Source organism: Elgaria multicarinata, chromosome 8 (genome assembly GCF_023053635.1).
Source record: "Elgaria multicarinata webbii isolate HBS135686 ecotype San Diego chromosome 8, rElgMul1.1.pri, whole genome shotgun sequence".
In the NCBI taxonomy this organism is placed as follows: Eukaryota; Metazoa; Chordata; class Lepidosauria; order Squamata; family Anguidae; genus Elgaria; species Elgaria multicarinata.
In genome coordinates, this window is record NC_086178.1 from 7,207,040 (window position 1) to 7,232,474 (window position 25,435).

Consider the following 25,435-nt stretch of genomic DNA (forward strand, 5'->3'; position numbering starts at 1 on the left):
TTGTTCCCACGGAGCCGGCTTTGCCAAAATCCCCATCAAACTGTACGGTGGAGTGGTTCCTGAGCGATCCTAAACCTTTCGAAGTTAAAACGAAAGAAAAGACCCCGGATGTTTTGATCAGGCATCACGTGCTCACGCTCAGAACATCGCTCGCTGTCCTGGATCGCGCCAGACAGGGTGGGGTACACTTGAACCTCCTCACATACTGAAAGAACAGCTTGTGGGGGTGCTCTGTAGCACACCCCCCCCCGGGACTGTGTGAATGGGGAACATCAGTGTACATGCACAGAGCTCTTCCACACCCGTACGTGGAGGTGATCTGTATGAGCTTATGGCCTCTTTGCATGGCTCCCGAATGAGCGTCTTGCCTGGGAGAGGTGGTGTGGGGACCACTACACCACACAGCCTTGTGACCTCCTCACACATTTTTCCTACGAATGAGGGGGGTTCAATTTAATCTCCCCCCCTCCCCCAGGTAAAACAGAGTCTGGACTGAGCCAGAGTTTCCTCTTCGTCTGTGCTGATCAGCCTCAGAACTACTTCAAGCTCAGCAAAGTTAGAGAAAGGGTCAGGTTGCTCTGACCAGCAGGAAATGCCCCGAGAGCCCCATCTCGGTCATCCTGGCCTGGCATTGGACGGGTGACAAGGGAAGTTGCAATGGAGGGTCCGGAGAAAAGGGGGAGTCAAGAAGGGCCCCTCTCATGTCTTCGCCTAGTTTGCAAGACTGGGTAATGAGAGCGGAAGTGGTCGATCCGTGGATATTGGACAAAGGAACTAAACAGGGCCTCAGGGTCAGAGATGTTAGCCACTGGCGGATAAGCAACAGAGAAGGGCACCAGCTTGACCTGAGCATCGATTTCCCAGTGGCACCTGGCCTTCCAATGTTGGGGGGGGGGGGGGAGGATTAACCAGGAATGAGGACTATACCATATAAAAATCAGGCCATGTCCAAGCTTATCCAGAAAACCTACTGTGCTCAGACAGCAGAGAGAGAACGTTGGGTGGGGCATCTAGGCAAAGCATGGCTCCTCCCCCCTCCAATCTCCCATTCCCCCTCATACTTCCTGACCCCAACGTCCCAGTGAACCCACTGACAAAATCAACAACTTCACTCCCTTACTACAAAATCCATGGACTTTAAGGATGCGCGAATTTCGTTGCCGTCCACAAAACACTCGAGTAAATCTAAAGCAAAATCTGTCTAAACTCAAAGGATTGATCTCAGCCACAACATTTTTAGCTCCGTTGATTTGAGAGTTAGCTGGGGAATCCTAAATATGCTGGCTAAGGAAAAGACCCAGCTCAGTGCCCTTATCTTGCTTTGCCACATGGCTCCGGGTGGGATTAAGGTCTCCCCAAACTCCCAGCCCCTCCTCTGAAGCCCCATTCAAGACCAGTGAAGGCTGAGCAGGTTCTCTGCAAACAGGCCGCCTGGACACGGTCAAGGTGCTTTCTGGAAGAAAAATATTTCTGCGGCTAGGGTGGGGGCCATTTTGCCACTGGCCTCTCCGCAGAGGCCGTCAAGGGGGGCAATTACCGTATTTCTTTAATTCCAAGACGCGCTTTTATCCCCATATAAACATCTCTAAAAACGGGGTGCGTCTTAGAATCGCAGGTGTGTCTTAGGGTTTTTTTTCCCCCCCTGTTGGTGGTACTGAAATTAGTGTGCGTCTTACAATCGATGGCGTCTTACAATCGAAGAAATACGGTAATTCCTGCTGCGATGGGGTTTAATTAAGGAGCACATTGACTCAAGCTGGAACACCTTCAACCAGTTTCTTCTCCTTCTCCGGGAGCTTGGGAGCTCCATTCTCGGCTTCTCTCGACGTGGATGGGCAAGAGATCAATCCCATCACACGCACCCCCAAGGCACCATTTTGGTGAGGAAGCCAAATCCTCCATCCTGCCGCATCACTCAAGAGTGGCTGAAACCAGCCTTTGGGCTTGAACCCTTGGGGTCAAAGAGGGATTTGCAAGGATCTGCTGCGCTCAGAGATTCCAGAGCTTAAATGTCCAATTCCTGGGTTTAGCCCATCCCTTCCTTCTTCAGCCAACATAACTGACAACCACTTGCAGCGGTGCAGGAGGAGAGAAAAAGAGAGGGAGGATTCAGTCGAAAGCTCGGAGCCCCAATCCGATAAGCTCCTCTGCACTGGACTGGAGGAGCACTGGACTCGAAAGCCTTAGAGGCCTCTTCCAACTCTACTATTCTATGATCCTATGATTTCTAAGAGAACAGGGTTGCATTAATAGAAGTATAGCATCCAAATCACGTGAGCTACTGGTTCCTCTGCACTGGACTGGAGGAGCACTGGACTCGATGGCCTTAGAGGCCCCTTCCAACTCTACTATTCTATGATCCTATGATTTCTAAGAGAACAGGCCTATGCATGTTCAGTCTGGAAGGAGGGGGGGGGAGTCTTACAATTCCCAACATTTCCCAGCCAGCTATTGTGGCTTAGGAATGCCAGGAGTTGTGGGTGTTTTCCCTGTCTAAACATGCACAGGATTGTGCCCAGGCTCTATTGGGGAACAAAAAAATGCACCACGGAAGGCTGGTGACAACTAGATTGGAATGACCCATGCCACTTACCTGCGCAGGTGTTTCGGAGCTCATGTGCAGACGGCAGCACTGTGGGATCTCACCACAGGGGAAGTGTCACCCTCACCAGAAACGGAATTATGTGCCCAGCACCTGGTAGTGTGACCACACAAAGGGAAGGCCCAGGTGACCACCTGCTCTGGCTTACCTATTCTTTCCTTTTTTCTTTTTTTTTAGATCAGAATTGTTTTGGGTTGTTTTCTTTTTCGTAAAACTCCCTGGGAGCTGTGATGACTGAAATGCAGCCTATAAACATCACGAGTCAATAAACAGACTGGCCGGCCGGATGCAGACGCATACGGATGCCTTTCCTCTGAGCTACCCTCACAAAAGGCTGCCAGTCCAGGTCCGGGCCCAATTCAAAGTACTGGTATTGACATTCAAAGCCATAAACGGTTTGGGGCCAGGTTATTTGAAGGAACACCTCCTCCCATATGTACCTGCCCGGACCTTAAGATCATCCACAGGGGTCCTTCTCCGTGAGCCCCTGCCAAAGGAAGTGAGGCAGGTGGCTACTAGGAGGAGGGCTTTCTCTGCTGTGGCACCCCGGCTGTGGAACGAGCTCCCCAGAGAGGTCCGCCTGGCTCCTACACTGTACTCTTTTCATCGCCAGCTGAAGACCTTTTTATTCTCTCAGTATTTTAACACTTAATTTTAACTTAAATTTAAATTTTACTGTTTTGACTCTGCATTTTAATCTTATATCAATTTTGCTGCGTGGTTTTATCCTGGTTGTGCTTTTGATACTGTATTTTGTATTTGTGTTTTTAACCTGTTGGTAGTTTTATTATGGTTTTTAATTTTTGTGAACCGCCCAGAGAGCTTCGGCTATTGGGCTGTATAAAAATGTAATAAATAAATAAATAAATAAATGAATTACACAGTGATGGAAACAGGATGGGCCCCAGCCGAGCAAACGTACTACACAGCAGACAGCGAAGGCTCCATTAAACCAAAGACCAACCGGGCTCACGGCTGCCTCGCTTGATGCAGGATCAAGGTCTAGTTCTGCCTTGGGGCCCTCCGGGTATGTTGGACTACAACCTCAATCATTTCTAGGCAGCTCTGGCTAGGAACAATAGGAGTTGTAGTTGGAACACATCTGGAAGGCCTCAGGTTGGCAAAGGCTGGTCGAGTTGGAACCAGTTACCTAGGGAGGTGGTGGGCTCTCCCACCATAGGCCTTCAAGAGGCACCTGTCAGGGATGCTTTAAGGTGGATTCCTGCATTGAACAGGGGGTTGGACTTGATGGCCTTATAGGCCCCTTCCAACTCTACTATTCTATGATTCTATGAGTTCACGTTGGTGTTCCAGCAAACAGTGAAGGCTGTTAAAATGCAGGAGATATTGGAGGATCACCTCACCTTTTCTGCTACGCTCTTTACTCAACGGCCTTCTATTTTCAGCCAAACTTGTCCCATTTCTACCCTAGCCCAAATTATATCGCTTCTTCTCTTTCTTTTTTTAACGACAGAGATGTGGGGATTTGCAGCCGTACAGCCTCATTTATACCGGCTGAAAGGAAAAAAATCCCATCCAATTTTATTTTCGAGCGATGATCCGTTGAATGTAATGTATTAGCACCGGTTATTTATTCCATTGCATTTTGTCTACGAGTTTTATAGCGCACTGTGTACACTTTGTGCGGGGCGGGCGGGCTGTATTTGCTTTCGGAGTTGCCATGACCTTGCACTTCAGTAAGTCCAGTCTTCTGTCTCCCTAAAGCAGGGGGTCTTCAACTCTTCCAATCCTCCCTAAACAAGACCCATCTTTAGTTTATCGCAACAGGGTATTTATACACCGTACAGAAGACTTAGGTGCTTTACAAACAGAAGTCGGGGACCCCTGGTGACGGACTGACAACAGCAGCCTCAACACGGAGCAGGCCACACAGGACAAGCCATGACTACCATAAACAGACCTAAATGGGCAGGAATGAACCAAGAAGCCACAAGCTAGCCACAAACAGGCATTTCTATTGGTTTCACACACAGGTGCAGCTGCAACGATCTCTCCCCCAGCCAGAGAGATCCGAAGGTTTATAAACCAGCTTATGATCATTATTATTATTATTATTATTATTATTATTATTATTATTATTATTTATTTATTTATATAGCACCATCAATGTACATGGTGCTGTACAGATAACACAGTACATAGCAAGACCCTGCCGCATAGGCTTACAATCTAATAAGTTGTAGTAAACAATAAAGAGGGAAGGAGAATGCAAACAGGCACAGGGAAGTGTAAACAGGCACCGGGTAGGGTAAAGCTAATAGTATAGAGTCAGAACAAACTCAATATTTGAAGGCTATAGGGAAAAGAAAAGTTTTTAGCTGAGTTTTAAAAGCAGTGATTGAGTTTGTAGTTCTCAAGTGTTCTGGAAGAGTGTTCCAGGCGTAAGGGGCAGCAGAAGAAAAAGGATCGTATTGCAAGGGACGAAGGACAGCTTTTTATGTCAGCAAGGCAATTTAGATCCACGGCCGCAGCCAATGTGGTCATTATCCGAGAATCGCAACAGAAAATGAAGGGGTAAAGCAAACAGAATAAGAACAATGCAATTTAGAAACTTTTAAATAAAACCTGCCAACTTCCTGAAGGTTAGCGGGTGTTAACCATCAAGACCGGAAATGGATCCTCCCTATTTAGGAGCAGTATACCTCTGATAATCAGAAGCTGGGAGACCAAGGACAGAGGAGATGACTGCATTGAGCTGGGGGTTGGACTCGATAGCCTTATAGGCCCCTTCCAAGTCTACTATTCTATGATTCTATGACTGTCCCCATCATGTCCAGGTTTTGAGCTTTCCAAAGGCATCTGTGGGGAACAGAGCACTGAATTTAATGGCCCTTTGGACTGATTCAGCCGGGACATTCCTATATTTGTTCTGTGCCTCCCGCGGAGGGCTTTGCCTCCCTTTGGAGAGAGCCACCACAAACTGTTAGTCGGAGTGGGGTGGGAGGTAGAGAAACAGGTCCACTCCGCATCCCCGCTAACTAACGCATTCAGGAGAATCCTCTACTAATGAGTTCTACTTCTCTGTTTTATTAATCTTCTTCGGTTACGGTAATCTTTCAAAGTTAACCGATGTGACCCAACCTGCGTCTTTGCTTATAGTGCACTTAAGTGAAAAGGTTTTTTTTTCTACATCCTTCATCCCCAGTCTGAAAGCTCTTAAAGATGCAGTGATCCTTCATCACTTTGCAGGCAAATAAAAGTCATCTTGAATGGCCCGGCATGGTAAACTATAATGGTCTTATTTAAAATACAGCTGTCCTCTCCATGTTCTATAACCCTCTGTTCTAGTTAAAGAGCCTCTGTCACTGGGGGGGGGGGGGGGGCTGGGAGGATTTAATATACAGCATTTATTATGATTAGAAATCATTTGTACAGCGCAGTAAATTTACATAGCGCCTTCCTGAGAACATTTATAAATCTAATGGGTGTATAAATCCCCGTCAGCTTCAGTATTTTATTTCTCCAGGAATGCAGGGCACTCAAATAACACGCTCCTCTCCCGCCACCGTGGCTCAGAATAAGGGAGAAAACACAATCTCATCTGAGTTTACCAAGCAGCCGTTGGAAAATCAGGTTGGGGCCAAGCCACCGGTGAAGTTATGCTGCAGAGAACGATATCAGGGGAGGTCCTCCGTGAGAAGATCCGTCACGGCAGACGAGCTCCCCCGGAAGCCATTCTGAGACCCACCAGAGATCTTCCCCCGCAGGGGAAGGGAGAATGTGTTCAAAGATGAGCTCTCAGTTCTCGTGGGGGGATGACGAGGTCCAAGAGGACCAGCAAGCGCCCTGCACAAAGCAAGTGTGGATATGGGAACATCCCCAGAACCATCCCAGGGCCCCACGGGCAAAAGTGCAAGGGCTCCTCGGCAAGCCGATGGATAAGGGAAGAGGCTCTTTGATGGTACAGAGCTTGGAAGCCACTGAGCGAGGCCAGTAACAGCAGACAGGAAGCGGGCTGCAGCGCTCAAAGCAAAACGGATCAGAGCAAAATCTGGAAACGCCCTGACGTGGGCTGAAGTTAGCCACACAGGTGGCAACCAGAGCTCTACGGACTTAATACACAAACACACACACACACACGCCTAGGTCCACTTCTTTTCCACACGGCACCAACTGCATACTACAGCCGGTACTTCCTCCCTCTCCCGGCCCGGTACGTACTTGATGCTGTCTGTGTGCGTTTTATACTCCATAATGGTGTTGGGCGGCAGGTTAAGCACTCGCCGTAACGTGTCCCTTATCCGGGCGGTGGTCCCCTGGTCGCTGGCGGTCTTGTTCCATATGGAGATGATGTCCTCCTGTGGGGCGACCGTCGGGAGGTGAATAAATGGGGTGGTTTCCACACCGTAGCCAGCAGGCCTGACCCGCAGCCCCCAGGATGACTCACCTGGAAGCGAACGGAGACGACAGCCCCACAGATTTCCTCGCCCACCATGAACTGTTCTCCCAGCATGGCTAGAATAAGGTTCTCCCAGCACCGAGAGGCTAAGCCCTTCCGCAGGCGGATAATCCATTTGCCACCATTCTTATTGGCATCATCCTAGGAGGAGGGTAAGGAAGAGAAACGAGTTCGCCGCCCATCACTTTTTTAAAAACACGATTTATGCTGCGGAGAATAAATGCTGGAGGCAGAACCAGGTCGTTTTTCCAGCAGAAGCGTCCCCTTGACTATTCCCCTGCTTGCACAATGACAACTGAAAGATGGGAGCACTTCAAGATGGGTTAGGTCCCATCTTTGAAAGCAGGTGCTAACATATTTCCTGAATGCCAGTTCATGCACAGTTGATTTATTTACTTAAGGTATAAACACACGTATAAACATGAGAATTCTGCACTAAAGTAACATAATATTGCAAGCTTTTACGTCTCTCTCTGCCCGTCACAACTACTCTGGTTGAACGCCACAGTTCCTGCTTAACAGATAGAAAACTGATGTTTAGTGATACTGGCTTACTCAAGGCCACCCAGTGAGACTACGGAAGCCTCCGCAACTTAAGGAAAAGGAAAGGGACCTCTCGTACAAGCACTGAGTCATTACTGACTCTTGGAGGGACGCCAGCTTTCGTTGACGTTTTCTTGGCAGGCCTTATAGCGGGGTGGTTCGCCGTTGCCTTCCCCGGCTGTTATTACCTTTCCCCCAGCTAACTGGGTACTCATTTTACCGACCTCAGGAGGATGGAAGGCTGAGTTGACCCGAGCCGGCTGCCTGAAACCAGCTTCCGCTGGGATCGAACTCAGGCCGTGGGGAGAATTTCAGCTGCAGAAACTGCTGCTTTACCGCTCTGCGCCACACGAGGCTCCTGCAATTTAAACCCGGGTCCAAACCCACCTCGATTCCATGCTCGAAAACTAACCCGCGTCCACCTGATTCAAGCAGGCGCGGCAATTACGCGTTTCACAAGAAGCCGTAAGCAGATGTCAGACTCACCTCCCACATGGGTTTAATTCCTTCCTTGAAAAGATGGAAATCGCTGTGGCCTGTCAAGTCCCCAGGGCGGACCATGTGACTGTAAAACCTCCAGAATTGCTCCACCTATAACAAGCACAGCACCGTCTAAGTCAGACACATCTCCCAAGGCTAAATTTCCCTTCAGAACCTGGCTGTCAGATAGCGGAGCCAGAAGGCATGGCAACAGCCTAATCCTTTAAAAGTTCAGTGACACTCCTCGCTACCCACAAAAAAGAAAAGATAAACCATAATGTGTGTGTGTGGGGGGGAGAATAGGGAGGAACCTTTTCTTATTTTAATTCCCACTCTTACTAAAGTTCCCTCAAGCCCTTTAACACTTCTTTTCGGTGTTCCACATTTCTGAAGAGCCTCGACCTGCCCCACCTACGCAATGGCTCACCTGACCACAGGCCTTCCTTTGAACTCAGGTCATTCTTTAAGTATCCCGAGGGCATCAGGTGGTTTTCTAACTAACCCCTGCAGTTTCCATCTTATGGACCCCGGAGAGATCTGTGCCATTGCAATGCCTGCTTGCCTGCTTACGTCCTCCTGTGTCTCTCCAGTTCCTTTGCTCAAGAGATCCCAGCCATGGCAACACGGGGTGTGTGTGCGTGTGTGTGTGTGTGTGGCTTAACTGAGAGTGAAGAGGACAAACGTTGCAAGGGAAGGGTGCCAGTGGCATGCATGTGTGATTCTAAGGCCTACGGGTCTGGGGCACAAGGAACTGTCACCCCTGCCATTCTATTGGCTGGCACAATAAAAATGGAAGCAGACATTAGCAACAGGGTATTCTGGACCGTCAAACAACACATGGTATTTGACCCCAGTCAAACTACAGGCAGTCAGCTGGCAAGAGTTGGAAGGCTCAGCTGGCAGCATCCCCACCCTGGTGGTGGGGTGGGCGCAAACGCGGAGTAAAGATGGGAGCAGTGGAGCTTGGCAAAATGGGTGAAGGTGAGCCCAGAGGTGAATAATCTTATTTATTTATTTATTTATTTAGAATATTTATATGCCGCTCCCCATTGAAAAACTTCGGAGCGGCGTACAAGGTAAAATGAAAATAAAAACAGAATAAAAACAGTTAAAACAAAATTTAAAAGAAGCAATAACAGTAATCCAAGGCTGCGTGTTAAAGAAAGGCTTTTTGGAATAAAGATGTTTTCAGGAGGTGCCGAAAGGAGTACAAGGTTGGCGCCTGCCTGACCTCCAGAGGCAGGGAGTTCCGCAGGAGGGGGGCCACCACGCTGAAGGCTCTTCCCCTGGTGGATTCCAATCGGAGGATGGATCTAGGTGGAACCACCACAGCAGGCCCTCAGATGACCTCAGTGACCAGGCAGGTTGGTAGGGGAGAAGGCAGAGCTCTCTCAGGTATCCTGGTCCCAAGTTGTTTAGGGCTTTGTACACAAGTACAAGAACCTTCAACCTGGCCCGGTAGCAAATAGGCAGCCCGTGCAGTTCCCTCAGCAGAGGAGTTCCATGCTGGAAAGGGGCAGCTCCAGACAACAGCTGAGCTGCAGCGTTCTGCACGAGCTCCAGCTTCCGGAGCAGCTTCAAGGGCAGCCCCACATAGAGCGCGTTGCAGTAATCCAATCTTGAGGTTACCAATGCCTGTACCACCGTGGCCAAGCTATCCCTGTCCAGGAGAGGCCGTAGCTGGCGAACCAACCGAAGATGGTAAAAGGCACGTGTCACTCACTAATCCATCTTTCCTCAACCTGGTGTCCTCCAGATGGGTTCGACTACAACTCCCACACTCCTCAGTCAGCATGGCCAGTGGACTTCATTTGTTTCACTTCACGGTGCCCAAGAAATTGAGGAGGTCTCCGTTTCTTGGGTACCCCTCCCCACTCTGCTCTGCAGCAGCCTTGCATCTCAGACCCTCAAAGGTAGGTCTTAAGCTGCAGCAGCCACCCCCATCATCAGCTCTCCTGAAATTCACACCTACAAGCTTTTTTGCAGTGCTATGTAACACACCCTGCTTCACCTGCGGAAAGGGATTCGGACTCTGGAGCTTTTGGGAACGAGATGGGGAGCTCAGCTAGTTACACGCATCAGGAAAGGACGGGCCACGGAGCTCAGCACACCCCGCGACGGCCCGCCAGCGGTTCTGAAGAGCGCTGCTGCCCTCCAGGGGCCAAAGCACAAATTACTTAATATTTGTGCTGTTCGGCCGAATTCACTGGTCTTGCAGCACAAACGTCTGCACCTTTACTCAGAGGTAAGGCCCACTGACTTCAACGAGCCTTACTCCCAAGTAAGTGCGTACAGTGGATGGCTGCCAAAAGTTCAGAAAGAACCACTGGTATAAAGCTAGCTCTGCCACTTTTCAGTTATAAAGCACTGGATGGGGGCAGAGTCCGATTTTTGGAACCAACGGGACGTGAAGGGAGGTGCCAAGACTTCCCCTCACCTGTGACTTACCTGTCTGTAAGCTGCCTTGCCACCCCAACCTGGTACTTCCCCGCACCCCCTCAGCTGAACTCTGATACTAGAAGCAAATGCCACGGGGAGAAAGGGCTTAGAAGGGAGAGGCTACGAGGAGACAGGTGACGGGTACAGAAAAGGCTCGGATCCCCTCGTCTGCACAGCTCCTCTGATTTCGAAAAGTAGAACCCACTGGGGGGGGGGAGGAGGCTTGAGTTAAATGAAACAGGACTCCTGCTGTCAAGGGACAGTTGAACTGAAGGGTCCAGGTGTATTTTGCAAAAGCCCCGGCAGTGTCTGTGAACAAGAGCCGTTTGGGCAGAGAGAATTTAGAGCAGGGACGCCGGTGTGCCCGCCCCTGTGCCCACCCACTTGCCCACGTTGCTCTGATTCAAATAGCTCCCACCAAAGCAGCTTTTTCCTCCCATGGGGTTCCCACACGTGCTGCTATGCTTGTAATCCCACCGGGGTACAAACGTACACACACACACACACACACACACTCCACAAGGGGAGGATTCAGAGTACGTATCCAAAGGGTTAAGCATCTCTCCCCACTTCTTCTGCTCCCTAGATCCACCTCTCCCAAAGTTACTTCTCTTACAGTGCAAATATATACAGCAGGCCTGTCTATTCGAAAGGAAGGCCCGCTGTTTTCAATGGGGCTTATTCCCGGCTAAGTGCGCACGGAGTTGCAGCCTTAAAAACGAAACGTGGCCCCTATTAAAAAATCACTGGGAAATATGGCGAGTATATAAAAAGGATTTACTTCCGAGTATTTCCCCAATAACACCAGTGGTAATATTGCGGAATTTTCCAGGAAACTTAAAAGATAAGTTGGGGAAAACTTTAATAGAGAGGAATGTAATGAAGTTAAAAGATTGGATAGGAAAGATGAACATTCGAGAAGAATTATTGGAGAGATTAAAAGAGAAATATTTAACGTGGTTAAATTATTTTCAATTAGAACAATGGACGAAGGAATGGTTAAACTTTGCAGCCTTCCTCAACCTGGGGCGCTCCAGATGTGTTGGACTACAACTCCCAGAATGCCCCAGCCACCTGGCTGGGGCATTCTGGGAGTTGTAGTCCAACACATCTGGAGCGCCCCAGGTTGAGGAAGGCTGGGTTAAAGGATAATGGAGAGTGTAGAGTGATTACGAAATATGAGGAGCTGATCTTAAAAAAGGAAATTGAGAAAGGGGAAAAGAAAACGATAAAAGGGTTAACGAGTGAAATATATAGAATACTGGTTGGGAAGGGGGAGACAGAAAGTACTGGCAAGATAGTTTGGGAAACTGACTTGAAGGTACAAATAGGGCAACAGAGCTGGGAGGGAATATGGAAACAAAGAGTGTTGAGAAATATGTCTATGAGGATAAAAGAAAATTATTATAAGATTATATGGAGGTGGTATCCAACCCCGGTGAGATTAAATAAAATAAATAAGTTGAACTCAGCAAATTGTTGGAGAGGTTGTCAAAAAAAAAGGAACGTATTTACATATGTGGTGCGAATGCGAATTTGTACAAAAATTATGGGAAATGGTGTTTAATGAGATAAAAGAAATTTTAGGAATGGAGATTGAAGAGACACCTATCGTGGCATTGTTATCATTATATGGAGAATTAAATTGTAGTAAAGAGACAAAAGAATTGATAACGAATTTGTTAACAGCCGCAAGGTTAATGATATCTAGGAACTGGAAGGTTCAAGGGGATTATCATATAGAAGATTGGTATAAAGAGATATGGGATATTGCTATTAATGACAAATTAACATGTAATATAAAAGTTAGACGAGGAATGATAAAAACGAATGATTTTGAGGGAATATGGAAACAGTTCCTAGACTTTGTTTTATCTAAGGGGAGTGGGAAAGCACCTCCAGAAGAAACAATGAGATTTTGGAAACAGGAATAAGATCCCGAGGTGGGGGGTGCACTTTTATGTTAAGTATGATTATGTTAATAGATTAAGCTAGAATATATGATATTAAGGCTATTCAACATTTATGTATTATGTTGTTTTTCTTTTAATTGTATTGATGTATGCTTAAGTATTGAAAAAATAAAAATATTTTAAAAAAGAAAGAAACGTGGCGTTACGCACGTGCCTTGTTTCCCAGGAGAAAGACTGGAAATGCAGCTGAGTGGCTACTTATAGTTTGGGTGGTGGCTGTGGAGAGGTGCAGGGGTTTCCAGGGGAGGGTCCAATGCACCCCCCCACACACACACTCTCCAGTGGCCCACCCTGCTTTAAGGCCTAACTGCAGCTGTTTGGCAGGCTGTGGTGGGGAGTATGATTCTGTATAGAAGTGGTGTTGGGGGGCGGATGCTCCTTCTTTCCCAGCAGAATTGTTGGGATACCTGCAGCAGCGCAGCATTGAGGGCTGAGCTGTGTGTGGCTGCAGGGCACCTGGTGAGGGCTGCAAAATTTCCCCTGGTGGGCCGCATGCTGCCCACCCCTGATCTACACGGCAGCCCGCCTTTCCCTCCGTTTTCCGTCAAGCCCTTCCTCAAAATAAAAGGAAGCACTTCTTCACACAGCGCAGACTCAAACTATGGAACTCCCTGCCACAAGATGTAGCGATGGCCACCCATTTGGATGGCTTTGAAAGGGGGTTGGACTAATTCCTGGAGGAGAAGGGAATCCATGGCTACTGGCCCTGATGTTTCTGCAGCTGAAACTCTCCCCACGGCCTGAGTTCGATCCCAGCAGAAGCTGGTTTCAGGCAGCCGGCTCGGGTCGACTCAGCCTTCCATCCTCCCGAGGTCGGTAAAATGAGTACCCAGTTAGCTGGGGGAAAGGTAATCACGGCCGGGGAAGGCAACGGCAAACCACCCCGCTATAAGGCCTGCCAAGAAAACGTCAGCGAAAGCTGGTGTCCCTCCAAGAGTCAGTAATGACTCAGTGCTTGCATGAGAGGTCCCTTTCCTTTCCTAGTGTCCAAGGCAGTAAGCCTGTGTGCACCAGTTGCTGAGGAACATGGATAGGAAGGTCCTGTTGCACCATGTCCTGCTTTGTTGGTCCCTGGTCGACAACTGGTCGGTCACTGTGTGAACAGAATGAGGGACTAGATGGACCTTCGGTCTGATCCAGCAGGGCACTTACGTTCTCAAAATCTATATTTTCCATGTAGCCTTTGGCTTAACTCTTTCAGTCCTCATTCTCTACACTCTCCCATCAGCCCTGGCCAGCATAGCCAATGGTGAGGGATGCTGGGATTTGCAGTCCAACAACATATAGAGAACCACAAGTTCCCATCACTGCTCTTCACAAGTTGAGCACGTGTAATCACATTTGCTCTTATGCATCCCATAGCCTCTGCTGCCTCCTTGTCTGGAAAAAATTAGGTTGCAAGGATGAGGACCTGCTGTGTTACTTTTATCTCCACGTTGCTTGTGTGGCTGAAAGAACAGTGTACAACAACCCTGCTGTGTAGCTCACTATTATATTCATATTGCAGACTGGAAGGCAGGGCCAAGTCAGGGTACCTTCCTGCAGCCCTGAACTGCAGTCCACTGGATCACAGGATCGTGGAATTGGAAGGGACCACAAGGACCATCTAGTCCAACCCTCTGCAGTGAGCTGGAAAACCAATTAAACCATCCATGAGAGGTGGCTGCCCAGCCTCTTCTTAAGGATCTCCAGAGAAAACCCACAACCTCCGTAGGTAGGCTGTTAACGCTGAAGGTCAGAGTTGAGTTGGGTCCCCAGTCAAAAATCCCTTGAACTTCTCAGGCTGCAGCAATGGATTACTGTAACGCGCTCTACGTGGGGCTGCCTTTGAAGAGTGTTCGGAAACTCCAGCTGGTTCAAAAAGCTACAGCCAGATTGTTGACCGGAGCTGGTTACAGGGAGCACACAACTCCCCTGTTAAAACAGCTCCACTGGCTTCCAGTCTGTTTTCGGGCACAATTCAAAGTACTAGTTATGACCTATAAAGCCCTATATGGCTCGGGTCCAGGTTATTTGAAAGAACGTATTCTCCTTTATGAGGCTGCCCGTGCTTTGAGATCTTCTGGAGAAGCCCTTCTTTCAGTCCCACCATCTTCACAGGCGCGTCTGGTGGGAACATGGGAGAGGGCCTTCTCGGTGGCTGCTCCGGTGCTCTGGAACTCTCTTCCCGGGGAAGCTAGACTGGCTCCCTCCTTGATGGGCTTTCGGAAGCAGGCTAAAACTTTTTTGTTCCAGCAGGCCTTTGGAGAATAATCTGGCCCTCCATCTATGTTAATGTCTTATAATTTTGTTGTGTATTTTAAACGTTTATGGTTTTGTGTCCCCCCCCCCAATGTATGTTTTAAACTTTGTAAGGCCGCCTTGAGGCCCAGCATTGGGCAAAAGGCGGGATACAAATAAATATAATAATAATAATAGTAATAATAATAATAATGGTCAATCTGCTTGAATTACAGCCTCAGCCCTCCTCTCAGGCCAAATCAAGCACTTAATTTCGTCTAGAAGCCCCGTGCTTCATTGATTTGGGCACACACTGGTTGCACTTTTAAATGTTAAAAAAAAATCAATACATTTTGCACATGAGCTAAGACCCCAGTTAGAGCAGGGGACCCCTGCCTCAGATGCTAACTTGTTGTTGTAGCAGCCACAGGCGCACCAGGGATGTGCTGCAACATTCTATCGCAGGCCCCAGCTGTATAGAATAATAGTGCACTCAGGTGCTGATTTGGGATGGGGCTAAATTGGGGCTGTCGAGAAACAAGATGGAGGCATCAGCAAGACTGGGGGAACCCCAAGGTTTGCAAAAGGAGAAAGGGGGGAAAAAAACCTTCAAGAGAAACCCTAAGAGCGAGGAACCCACCTCTCTCTTGCAAACATGCTCAGTGTCTACAGAATCCTAATTTTTGTGGGGGGGGGAAGGAAGTGGAAAGGAATGGACTATGCTACAAGAATTGGGGACACTGAACAGGCCCTCTCCACGCTGCAATATCTTGTTGCAGGTCCTACTTGTGACTCCATCATACGCCTTAGTCACTCCAACTGCTAATTACTAACCACTTTTAATTAAGTCCCTTGCCTAGGCTGCTAGAAAGGGGGCAAAGATACCATTAAAGACGAAAACCAAATACAGAAGTGTAGGAGCTGGGGGGGGGGGCAGCCGAATTCTCTCCCTACCACACCTTCTTTGGCTATGTTACAATTCAAGACACCTGTGCTGCCGGCCATGCGGGGAGTTTCGGTGCGCCAAACCCGTTCAACAAGTTTTTTCCTGGGGCTATACAAACACCAGGATTCTCAAGCCGACGAGTGTGAAGCAAAGTGCACAAAAATACACAAGAGAAGACCGACCGAGTTAATCTTCCGTTTAGACCAAGGGTGGGGAAACTTGCGGCCCTCCGGAGGTTTCGGCCTACAACTCCCATGATTCTTCACCTTTGGCTACGATGGCTAGGTCTGGCGGGAGTCGTAGGCCGACATTTACCGAGGGCCACAAGTTGCCTGCCCCAGTTTTAGGCCAACGCCTCTGTTTCTGACGCACAGTTGTTCTGGGTGCGTTCCAAGTACGGGCAGGGAGCCTCTGGCCCTCCAGGTATTGTTGCGTTACGCCCTGACCGTCGACTGCAACAGCTGGAGCTGATGGGGACTTGGAGCTCAACTCCCTCTAGAAGGTCACCTAGAAGTGCTCCACTCCTGCTTTGAAGGAAAGGGGGGCTTTTAGAAAGCTCTGCTCTCTATAGCGGGCTGGGAGGAGAGACAGCATTTAGGCCGGGACACAGAATGGCTGGGCGTGCGAGGGAACCTTATAGCCATCCCTGCTAGATCGGACCCAAAAGCCCCTCAAGTCAGCCATCCTGTTTCCAAATCTAGCCCACCAGTCAGAAGCCTCTTTGAAGCAGGTAACTAGGTTACGAGGGCAAAGACCTCTCTTCTGTTTGGCCCCTGGCGCCGGGCGTCCGGAGGTTCAGGCGGGCCTCTGCATATGGAGGTGCCACTTAGTTGTCGTGGCTCATGAATCATCCTCCATGAATTCGTCTAGTCCTTTTTAAAAAATATCAAAATGTATGGCCATCACCAGATTTTTGCGGTAGTGAGTTCCATAGGTCAGTTACAGATGTGAGACGAAGTACTTCCTTTTGACTGTTTACTAACAGGGACTGGCCGGCGAGATCACATTACGCCAGTCCTTTTACAACTTCATTGGCTGCCAGTCCAGGTCCGGGCCCGATTCAAAGTGCTGGTATTGACATTCAAAGCCCTAAACGGTTTGGGGCCAGGTTATTTGAAGGAACGCCTCCTCCCATATGTACCTGCCCGGACCTTAAGATCATCCACAGGAGCCCTTCTCCGTGAGCCCCTGCCAAGGAAGTGAGGCAGGTGGCTACTAGGAAGAGGGCCTTCTCCGCTGTGGCACCCCGGTTGTGGAATGAGCTCCCCAAAGAGGTCCGCCTGGCGCCTACACTGTACTCCTTTCATCGCCAGCTGAAGACCTTTTTATTCTCTCAGTATTTTAACACTTAATTTTAACTTAAATTTAAATTTTACTGTTCTAACTCTGTGTTTTAATCTTATATCAATTTTGCTGCGTGGTTTTTATCCTGGTTGTGCTTTTTATACTGTATTTTGTATTTGTGTTTTTAACCTGTTGGTTGTTTTATTATGGTTTTAATTTTTGTGAACCGCCCAGAGAGCTTCGGCTATTGGGCAGAATAAAAACGTAATAAATAAATAAATAAATAAACTGTCCAGCCAATTTCACAGGGTGATCCCGAGTTCTGGCATTGTTATGAGAGGACAGTGTGTGTGTGTGTGTCTGTGGAATAATAGAATCATAGAATCGTAGAGTTGGAAGGGGCCTATAAGGTTACTGAGTCCAACCCCCCCGCTCAAGTAGGAATCCACCTTAAAGCATCCTTGATTGGTGGCTTTCTTCCACTCACTGTCTTCATCTCACTCACAGTTTAATTCGCTAGCCAGAAGGAGGCTCCGTGGCTATGAGACGCAAGGGAGCCACTGGCACTCGGAACCCCAAATATGTCCATCTTACCTGTAAGATAACCCAGAGGGCCTTCTCTTCTGCTGCTCCCAGACTGTGGAATGGCCTGCCGGAGGAGACTCGTCAACTTGACAGTCTAGTTGCATTCAAGAAAGCTATCAAGACTGATCTCTTCTGGCAGGCCTATCCAGGGGAATTTTAGGATGTTTTAACGATGTATATTATGTTCTTAATTCAGTTTTATGTATTTTATATTTACTATTGTTCCCCGCCTCGATCAAAATGGGAAGGCAGGTAAGAAATAATAATAATAATAATAATAATAATAATAATAATAATAATAATAATAATAATAATGAGGAGTGTAGCCTCCCACCCCCACCCAAAATACACACACACAATAAACATAACAATTACGAATCCACCCTTGATGTTATCTATCCCAGTACCGCCAGTGGCTCTCCGTGGGTCTCTCGCAGCAAAGGGATGTCAGGAAGTGAACATGGAGAATTTCTCCATGCGCAGGTCACATTCTCACACACACACCCAAGCTACATTGAGTCCGGTTAAACAAGCGACGCAACAGAAATGCACTCACAGAGGCGAAGGTGCCAATTTGCTTGATGTTCTGCTCATAGCTCTGAGAGCTGGTGGGCCTCCCGGGTGTCCGTCTGGAGTACCAGAAGGTGTAATTATACTGCAGTGGGTGCTCAGCCGGCCCTGGAACCACAGCCTGTGTGAGGAATTGAAACATTCATTTATCCTTGCGCATTTCTCTAAAGAGGAGACCGGAAAGAGCCGTTTGCAGCATTAGAAGCCTGTCCCATTCCTGCCACCACGGAGCGTGAAAGAACAATTTAGCCTCATTTCCTTCGTGAAATTCCATCTCTGTTAATAGCCTGAAACGGACCATTAGTCGGCAGGAATTGACTATACTTCAAGCAAGAGATTAGCAAGCCTCAGCGTGCCTGTGTTTCTCCAAGCTGGAAGAGGATGAGCCCCGTGAGGGTCATTTTGTGTTTCTTAAAAGCAACTCATCAGACGAGGGCCAGTTCATGAACTTTGCCTACAAGCCTTTCTATGTCTCCAATTGTAGGATAACGGATCTTAAAAGGGGAAAAAAAGAGCGGGGGGGGGGGAGCCACATGACCCTGTGAGACAACGGAAAACAGATGGAAGCAAGGTGATTCACGGAACTCTAATGCGAGGTTTACAAGTGAACCGACAAACCCAAATGCTGGCAATTTGTACAACACTGTAACAACGTTGTTCGCCGTCTGGCATTGCCAGGTCAAAACAGCAGCAAAACCAGCTCCCGAAAAACCAAGGGGAAACCAAGAGAATCGGGTTTTTACTTTCTCCTTCCCCCCAAAAGCTGCGAGGAAATGATTCTAGGCAAGAAACACCCCCTCCCTCCCACCACAATCCCAGCCACTTAGTACAGATGGAGCTGGGATTTTCAGCCCCTCCAATATTTGCAAAATACCTGCCAGCATGAGGAGCAGCGTGTGTGCAAGGGAGGGCACTGGATATGGAAAGAAGCCCAGAAGGAAGTCCATGGCTCAGTTCAGACAACACGTTAGTCAGCGCAGTGTGAAAGCTGCACTCAACGGCTGAGTTTTTAAGGGGGTATTACCCACACGTCTGTTGGCTCTTGTGGAGTTGAGTAAAAGTCAACACCCTCTCTCCTCCGCCAGTCCTCCTGATGGTATCCCATCAGCCATTGCTGTGAAAAAAACAAGCCCGGCGGCTCTCCTAGAACAACACTCGCTCCTTTCGCCGCTCTTGCCGGGGAACTCTGTAGCCAGTGGGAAAAGGTCAACTCAACGCAACGGGAAACTCCACGGAGCCCTCCACACAACACGCAACACAACGGTTGTGCAGGAACTCTCCTCTGCACAGCGAAGATATTCAGCATGGAGTGTTTTCCAAAAAAACCTATCCTTTGTAAAGTGCCATGTACTTTGATGGCGCCATACGTATAAACCTAAAGATACTAACAAGGGCCTTCGAGGAAGCTGCCTTAAGAGTGTCAGAGGCAGCGGCTTTTATGGGATGATGTTTAATGAAGGGAGAGGATCCTGGGAAATGCATACTTTACAGAACCGTACAGACCAGATGCAAAAGGTCATAGAGTATCTGTCTGAAAAGACAGTCATGTTCCTTTTAAATGGCAGGAGCTCCAGCTCTGATGGGTCTGTAACAACAACAGCAGCAGCATTTAAGCCAGAGATGGTGAGGTGTAACTCCAAGCTAAGGACAGTCTTGGTCTCACTCGCTGCAAAGAGAGGCAAAAAAAAAAAAAAATCACAGGCGATTGGCAGGAGAGTGGACATGTGAGTCCAGCAGTCTTGGGTCACGGTGCAAGTTCACTAAGGCCATAGCTAGACCTAAGGTTTATCCCAGGATCGTCCAGGGGTCAAACCTGTTCATCTAGGTGACACACAGGGGATCCAGTGCTCAGGCAGGGGCGAACCCTGGATGATCCCAGGATAAACCTTAGGTCTAGCTGTGGCCTAAGAGACACTGAGAGAAGATGGGCTAAGGAGGTCCGATTAGCAGCTGCTGTGCCTTAGTGCCAGGTGGGGGTCAAGCAGCTCAGTACAGAGCAATAGGACATTTTAACAGGTCTAACCTCAAGCTTATCCAGTGTTAGCTAAATGCCTGTCATTGGCTCAATTCAGACAACACATTTATCAACGGTGGTTTTAGAACTCCACGGTGGAGTTTTTACTCCACCATTGAGAAATGTGTTGTCTGGTGGGAAAACGCTCCACGCCGAATACCCACGCTGTGCAGAGGAGAGTTCCTGCACAGCTGTTGTGTGGCGTGTTTTGTGGTGGGCTCCGTGGAGTTTTCCGTTGCGTTGACTTTTCCCACTGGCTAGAGTTCCGTGGCAAGAGCGGCAAAAGGAGCGAGCGCCACTCCAGGAGAGCTGCTGGGATTGGTCTTTTTAGCAGCAATGGCTGATGGGATACCATCATCCAGGGTTCGCCCCTGCCTGAGCACTGGATCCCCTGTGTGTCACCTAGATGAACAGGTTTGACCCCTGGACGATCCAGGGAGATACCTTCGGTCTAGCTATGGCCTGAATTTTTGTGAACCACCCAGAGAGTGTCCGCTATTGAATGGTATAGAAATGCAGGAAATAAAATTTTAAAAAATCTGGTCCCTGGTGACCCCCTCCCCCCGCCTTTAAAAATCACGCCTATCACTGGCTCTTGTTTCTTGGTCATGCTAAAGTTGGGAACTAGAAATTATAGCCTGGATCTACTCTTCACCTGCCAGACCGGTGAAGATGAAATAATGGTATTTGCACATAACCTGCGGCATTGATTCTACTTTCAAAAGAATTTATATTGCAATATTTAACAAGGGGGAGAATGTCAAGGAAGCCAGGAGGGTCTTAATCGCAGTTATCCGCAGATTTTCTCCTGAGTCCCGACCCTGGAGCTATAGGGTAACAATTCTTTCTCAGAATCTTCCCCTAGGCATTACGATCTGACCTAGAATAAAGAGCAAGAACTTACCTTCCTCTTCGTGATACTTTGGGCTTTGTCTCTGTCGTTTTTTTCCTTCTCACCATCTTTCTGTGTGCTGTTCTCTTCATTCTGGTCATGATCTCCGCTGTCATCATCCTTCAAACTAGCAAAGGAGGAAAGAAAAGAAACAGGTTGAAAGCATATGGCTGCCGCCACCGCTATTATTTATTTATTTATTTATTTATGTATGTATGTATTGCACGTATATACTGCTCCCATAGCCGGGGCTCTCTGGGCGGTTTACAGAAATTCTAAAATTAAGATAAAAACGAGTATATAAAATTTAAAATTTTAAACACAGAACATACACACATAAAGCATTAAAAACCGTTGAAAAAAACTAAACATGTGGGTGATTAAGATGTGCCGCCATATGCCTGGGCAAAGAGGAAAGCCTTAACCTGGCGCCGGAAAGATAGCAGCGTTGGTGCCAGGCGAGCCTCGTCAGGGAGATTGTTCCATAGTCTGGGGGCCACCACCGAAAAGGCCCTGTCCCTCGTTGCCACACTCCGGGCCTCTCTCGGAGTAGGCACCCGGAGGAGGACCTTAGATGTTGAACATAGTGACCGGGTATATTCACGTTGGGAGATGCGTTCCATCAGGTATTGTGGTCCCAAGCTGTGTAAGGCTTTATAGGTCAAAACCAGCACCTTGAATTGGGCTCGGAAACAAACAGGCAGCCAGTGCAAGCGGACCAGAGCAGGTGTTATACGGTCGAACCTTCTGGGTCCCGAAATCAATCTGGCCGCTGCATTTTGCATGAGCTGCATCTTCCGAGCCGTCTTCAAAGGCAGCCCTACGTAGAGTGCATTGCAGTAATCTAACTTGGAGGTTACCAGAGCATGGACAACTGAAGCCAGGTTTACCCTGTCCAGACACTTCGCTAGAGAAGGGCCTATATGCATATTAGGTGACGCATCATTATATTGGCCTGTTCAGACAACCCATTAAGCCATGGCTAGGCCGCTAACCTTTTCCAACCAAATGGTTAGTGAGCGTGTTTAAACTGTATTGCCCCAAAACTGGGGTCCTTCTCCCAGTTCTCCATAATCCCCTTGAAACTGTTTCCAGTTTCGAAGCATACACCCCAGAGGTGTTTCTCGGTCTGACTCTTTAATAGAGGTCGTCTCCATGGCGCCTAGCTCGCCTTTCCAAGAGCCAGGTTATCCCTGTCTAGATAGGGGCGTAGCTGGGCCACCAACCGGAGTTTGTAGAAGGCACTCCGTGCCACCGAGGTCACCTGAGCCTCAAGTGAGAATGATGGATCTAAAAGAACCCCCAAGCTACGCTCCTTCAGGGTGAGTGCAGTCCCATCCAGAACCGGTAGAACACCCCCCATCCTGTCAGCGGAATCACCTACTAACAGCATCTCAGTCTTGTTTGGATTGAGTTTCAGTTTACTAGCCCTCATCCAGTCCATTGTCGCAGCCAGCCACCTTTATCCACTCCCAGTTTTTTGCCTTCTATCCTGTTACCCAAACTCTACTATCCTCAGGCCCCAAAAGTTCTTCTGCTCTCTTGAAAAACGTTGCCCATTCCCTCTTGCTGCTCTTTATGCCTGGAACATCCTCCTTGCACGCGTAAATAGTTCCCCCATGAGGGCTTCTATGAGGCCTTTGGCATCACCCCTTAATCCACACACTGAGCTGTAACCATATCTTAAATCTGTGAAGCTCCATTCGCTCTCATTCATCCCTTGCTACTTTCATCTATCCTTTTGTCAATTTAAAACTGCAAATGCTTTGGAACCAAGGGCCTGTTTACATAGCTCAACCAAAATAAAGCACAATGCGCATTGATGGCAGTGTATAAATAAATAAAGGAAATACTGCTTCTCTGCAATAAGCAGTCTCCAACCCAGTCTTCCTTTCAGAGTTCTTTTCAACATGTGATTGTCCACAATTGCTCCTGGACCACAACACATCCATCATTTACTGCTACTATTTCAAAGCATGCAATACAAGCTACATGCTATTGACACTGCTGAATGAAGAAAAGCCTCTTAAGAACTTCTTCCTGAAGTCCGTTGCTTTCTAATCCAGTAATCCACCCAAATTAACATATGTGTTTAGAAACAAGTGTGGTGGCTTAATGCGAACCGCATGCCTTTAATTGTGTTGGCAGAAGGTATTTTGACAGGTGTGGCTTGTCACCTCTGTGTGAGAAATTGCACCTGCTAAAATTCCCTTCTGTGACATACCTATTAAAGGCACAGAAACCTTACTACCCTTCCTGGCACCCGCTCCCCTAAACCTTTTGGAATTACAACCTATATTTTAATAACACCCAAAGAAGTCAGTGCTGTTAGTTTGTCACACCAAAAACATAGGAAAGTTGGAAACTGCTAGATGGGTCTATTTCGGCCAGTGTTGCTTGCTCCAGCCTTGCTCAACATAGTCCAAAACATTTGGAGAACAGTACAGCTGCCATCAGCCCCAAACAGCACAGCCAATGATCAGGATTGATGAGAGTTTTACTCCCAAAATTTTTTGTTGGGTGCTACGTTGGAGAAAAGCAGGCTACTCCGATTGGTAGCTATTCTCCAGGATATCAGACCAAGACTTTTCCCATCCGCTGCCACCTGACCTTTGGGGACGCATGGGACTAGACGTGACCCCTTTTGCATGCCCAGCTTATGCCCCACCACTGAGTTACAGTCCCTCTCCAAACATAATATTTATTTTATTTATTTATTACATTGATATACCACCACATAGCCAAAGTTCTCTGGGTGGTTTACAAAGAGCCTCATGCCACTTTTTGACTAACAGATTCATTGCTGCATGAGCTTTTGTGCACCAGATGCATGCGGATGTATGTGCGAAGTCTTTCACGGGCCACAGGGCTCTCTTGGATAACCTACTTACCTGTAGCCAGGATAATAGCTGCCAGTCAACACTATTTCTCTCTCTCTCTCTCTCACACACACACACTTTATGAATGGATCTTCCACCGCACTTCCCCCTTGTAAAGAACAGGCAGAGCAGCTGCTTTCTATGCAGAAGGTTCTCAGCACCTCCGGGTAGGGTTGGTAATATTAGGGTGACCATATGGAAAGGAGGACAGGGCTCCTGTATCTTTAACAGTTGCATAGAAAAGGGAATTTCAGCAGGTGTCATTTGTATATATGGGGAACCTGGTGAAATTCCCTCTTCATCACACCAGTTCAAGCTGCAGGTGCCCTGCCCTCTTTTAAATCTGGTCACTCTAGCATAGCTCCTGCACCTTTAACTGTTGTGATGAAGACCGAATTTCACCAGGTTCCCCATATATACAAATGACACCTGCTGAAATTCCCTTTTCTATGCAACTGTTAAAGATACAGGAGCCCTGTCCTCCTTTTCATAGGGTCACTCTAGGTAATATTCCAGCCTGAAACCCTGGACAGCCGCTGCCAGTCTGTGTAGGGAATACTGGGCTAGATGGCCTGATGTGGCATAAGGTGCCTTCACGTCCATTTCCACATTATTCTTAGCATGTGGTGGGCGATGGAGGGGCCTGGAAAGACCAGCTTCCATGGAGGAGGAGGAGAAAGATTATGGGGCTCCTGCGCCTTTAAGAGCTGTGTGGAAGGGGGGAGAATTTCGGCAGTCGCAGCTTCTCTCTACTCCCCCTAGGTGACAAGCTGCACGTGCCGGGTCTCCTGAGGGCCCAGGAGGCGCCTCACTTTGGGCTGGCTCCCTCCTTCCTTCCTTCCTTCCTTCCCTCCCTCTCTCCTCCCCAGGGGCTCCCACAACCCAGCAGAACGGCAGTTGGGGGCGGGCGGAGCCGTTTAAAGCGGGGACCCCCGCCCAGAAGGCCGACTCACGCGTCAAATTTGTTGTTCATCCTCTTCGGTCACTCACTCGGTCGCAGCCGCTTCGCCTCCCCTCAGTCCCTGCCCCGCTGCTTCCGCTCAGCCGGCTCCTCCGCTCCCATACACTGCACCCCCCCACCCCGCGCCGCAAACTTTCCTCACTTCCGGTACGGCGGAATCTTTCTCCCGGGTGGCGGTTTCCGACCGGCTGGAAGAGGTTGATGCGCTACGCCCGGTCATGTGACGGGACATTGAAACGCGCCGTTGCTAGGGGGTATCTATGGGTGTGGTGTCATCTCTACGCCTTGTCATCTCTATGGTGAGAAAGCAACTCTAGACTTTGAATGTAGAGATAGAAAAAGGAAGAGAAATATCTACATTGGCAGGATAGGCTATTTCCTGGGCAGTTTACAAAAAATATCCCCAGGGAGAGCTGCACATGGAAATCATGGGGAGGGGGGGGGAAATCAGGATTTTAGCGTAGCGTGTCTCCTATCCCCTCTTTCTCCCCTAGTCACCACAAACTTAGCAGCAGCAAAGAAAGGAATCCTATAGAATCATAGAATTATAGAGTTGGAAGGGGCCTATAAGGCTAGGGTGACCATATGAAAAGGAGGACAGGGCTCCTGTATCTTTAACAGTTGCAT

The 25,435-nt window shown here is 48.4% G+C and overlaps 1 protein-coding gene across 3 annotated transcripts in view; it reads right to left on the reverse strand.

Moving 5' to 3' along the window:
• The window catches only part of EIF4E2 (eukaryotic translation initiation factor 4E family member 2), a 37,865-nt gene extending 12,948 nt beyond the window's left edge, over window positions 1–24,917 (reverse strand). The window contains exons 1-6 of one of the 3 annotated variants that reach the window (XM_063131817.1): window positions 24,801–24,913; window positions 20,981–21,095; window positions 18,049–18,183; window positions 8,052–8,156; window positions 7,011–7,163; window positions 6,785–6,921 (exon numbers count right to left, since the gene is read on the reverse strand). In XM_063131817.1, coding sequence (XP_062987887.1) covers window positions 6,785–6,921; window positions 7,011–7,163; window positions 8,052–8,156; window positions 18,049–18,183; window positions 20,981–21,095; window positions 24,801–24,820 — 665 coding nt within the window. In that variant the 5' untranslated portion in view covers window positions 24,821–24,913. Of the gene's footprint in view, window positions 1–6,784; window positions 6,922–7,010; window positions 7,164–8,051; window positions 8,157–18,048; window positions 18,184–20,980; window positions 21,096–24,800 lie in introns of all 3 variants that reach the window. The other 2 variants (XM_063131818.1, XM_063131819.1) reach the window with 2 other exon arrangements.
• Window positions 24,918–25,435: the final 518 nt, after the last annotated feature.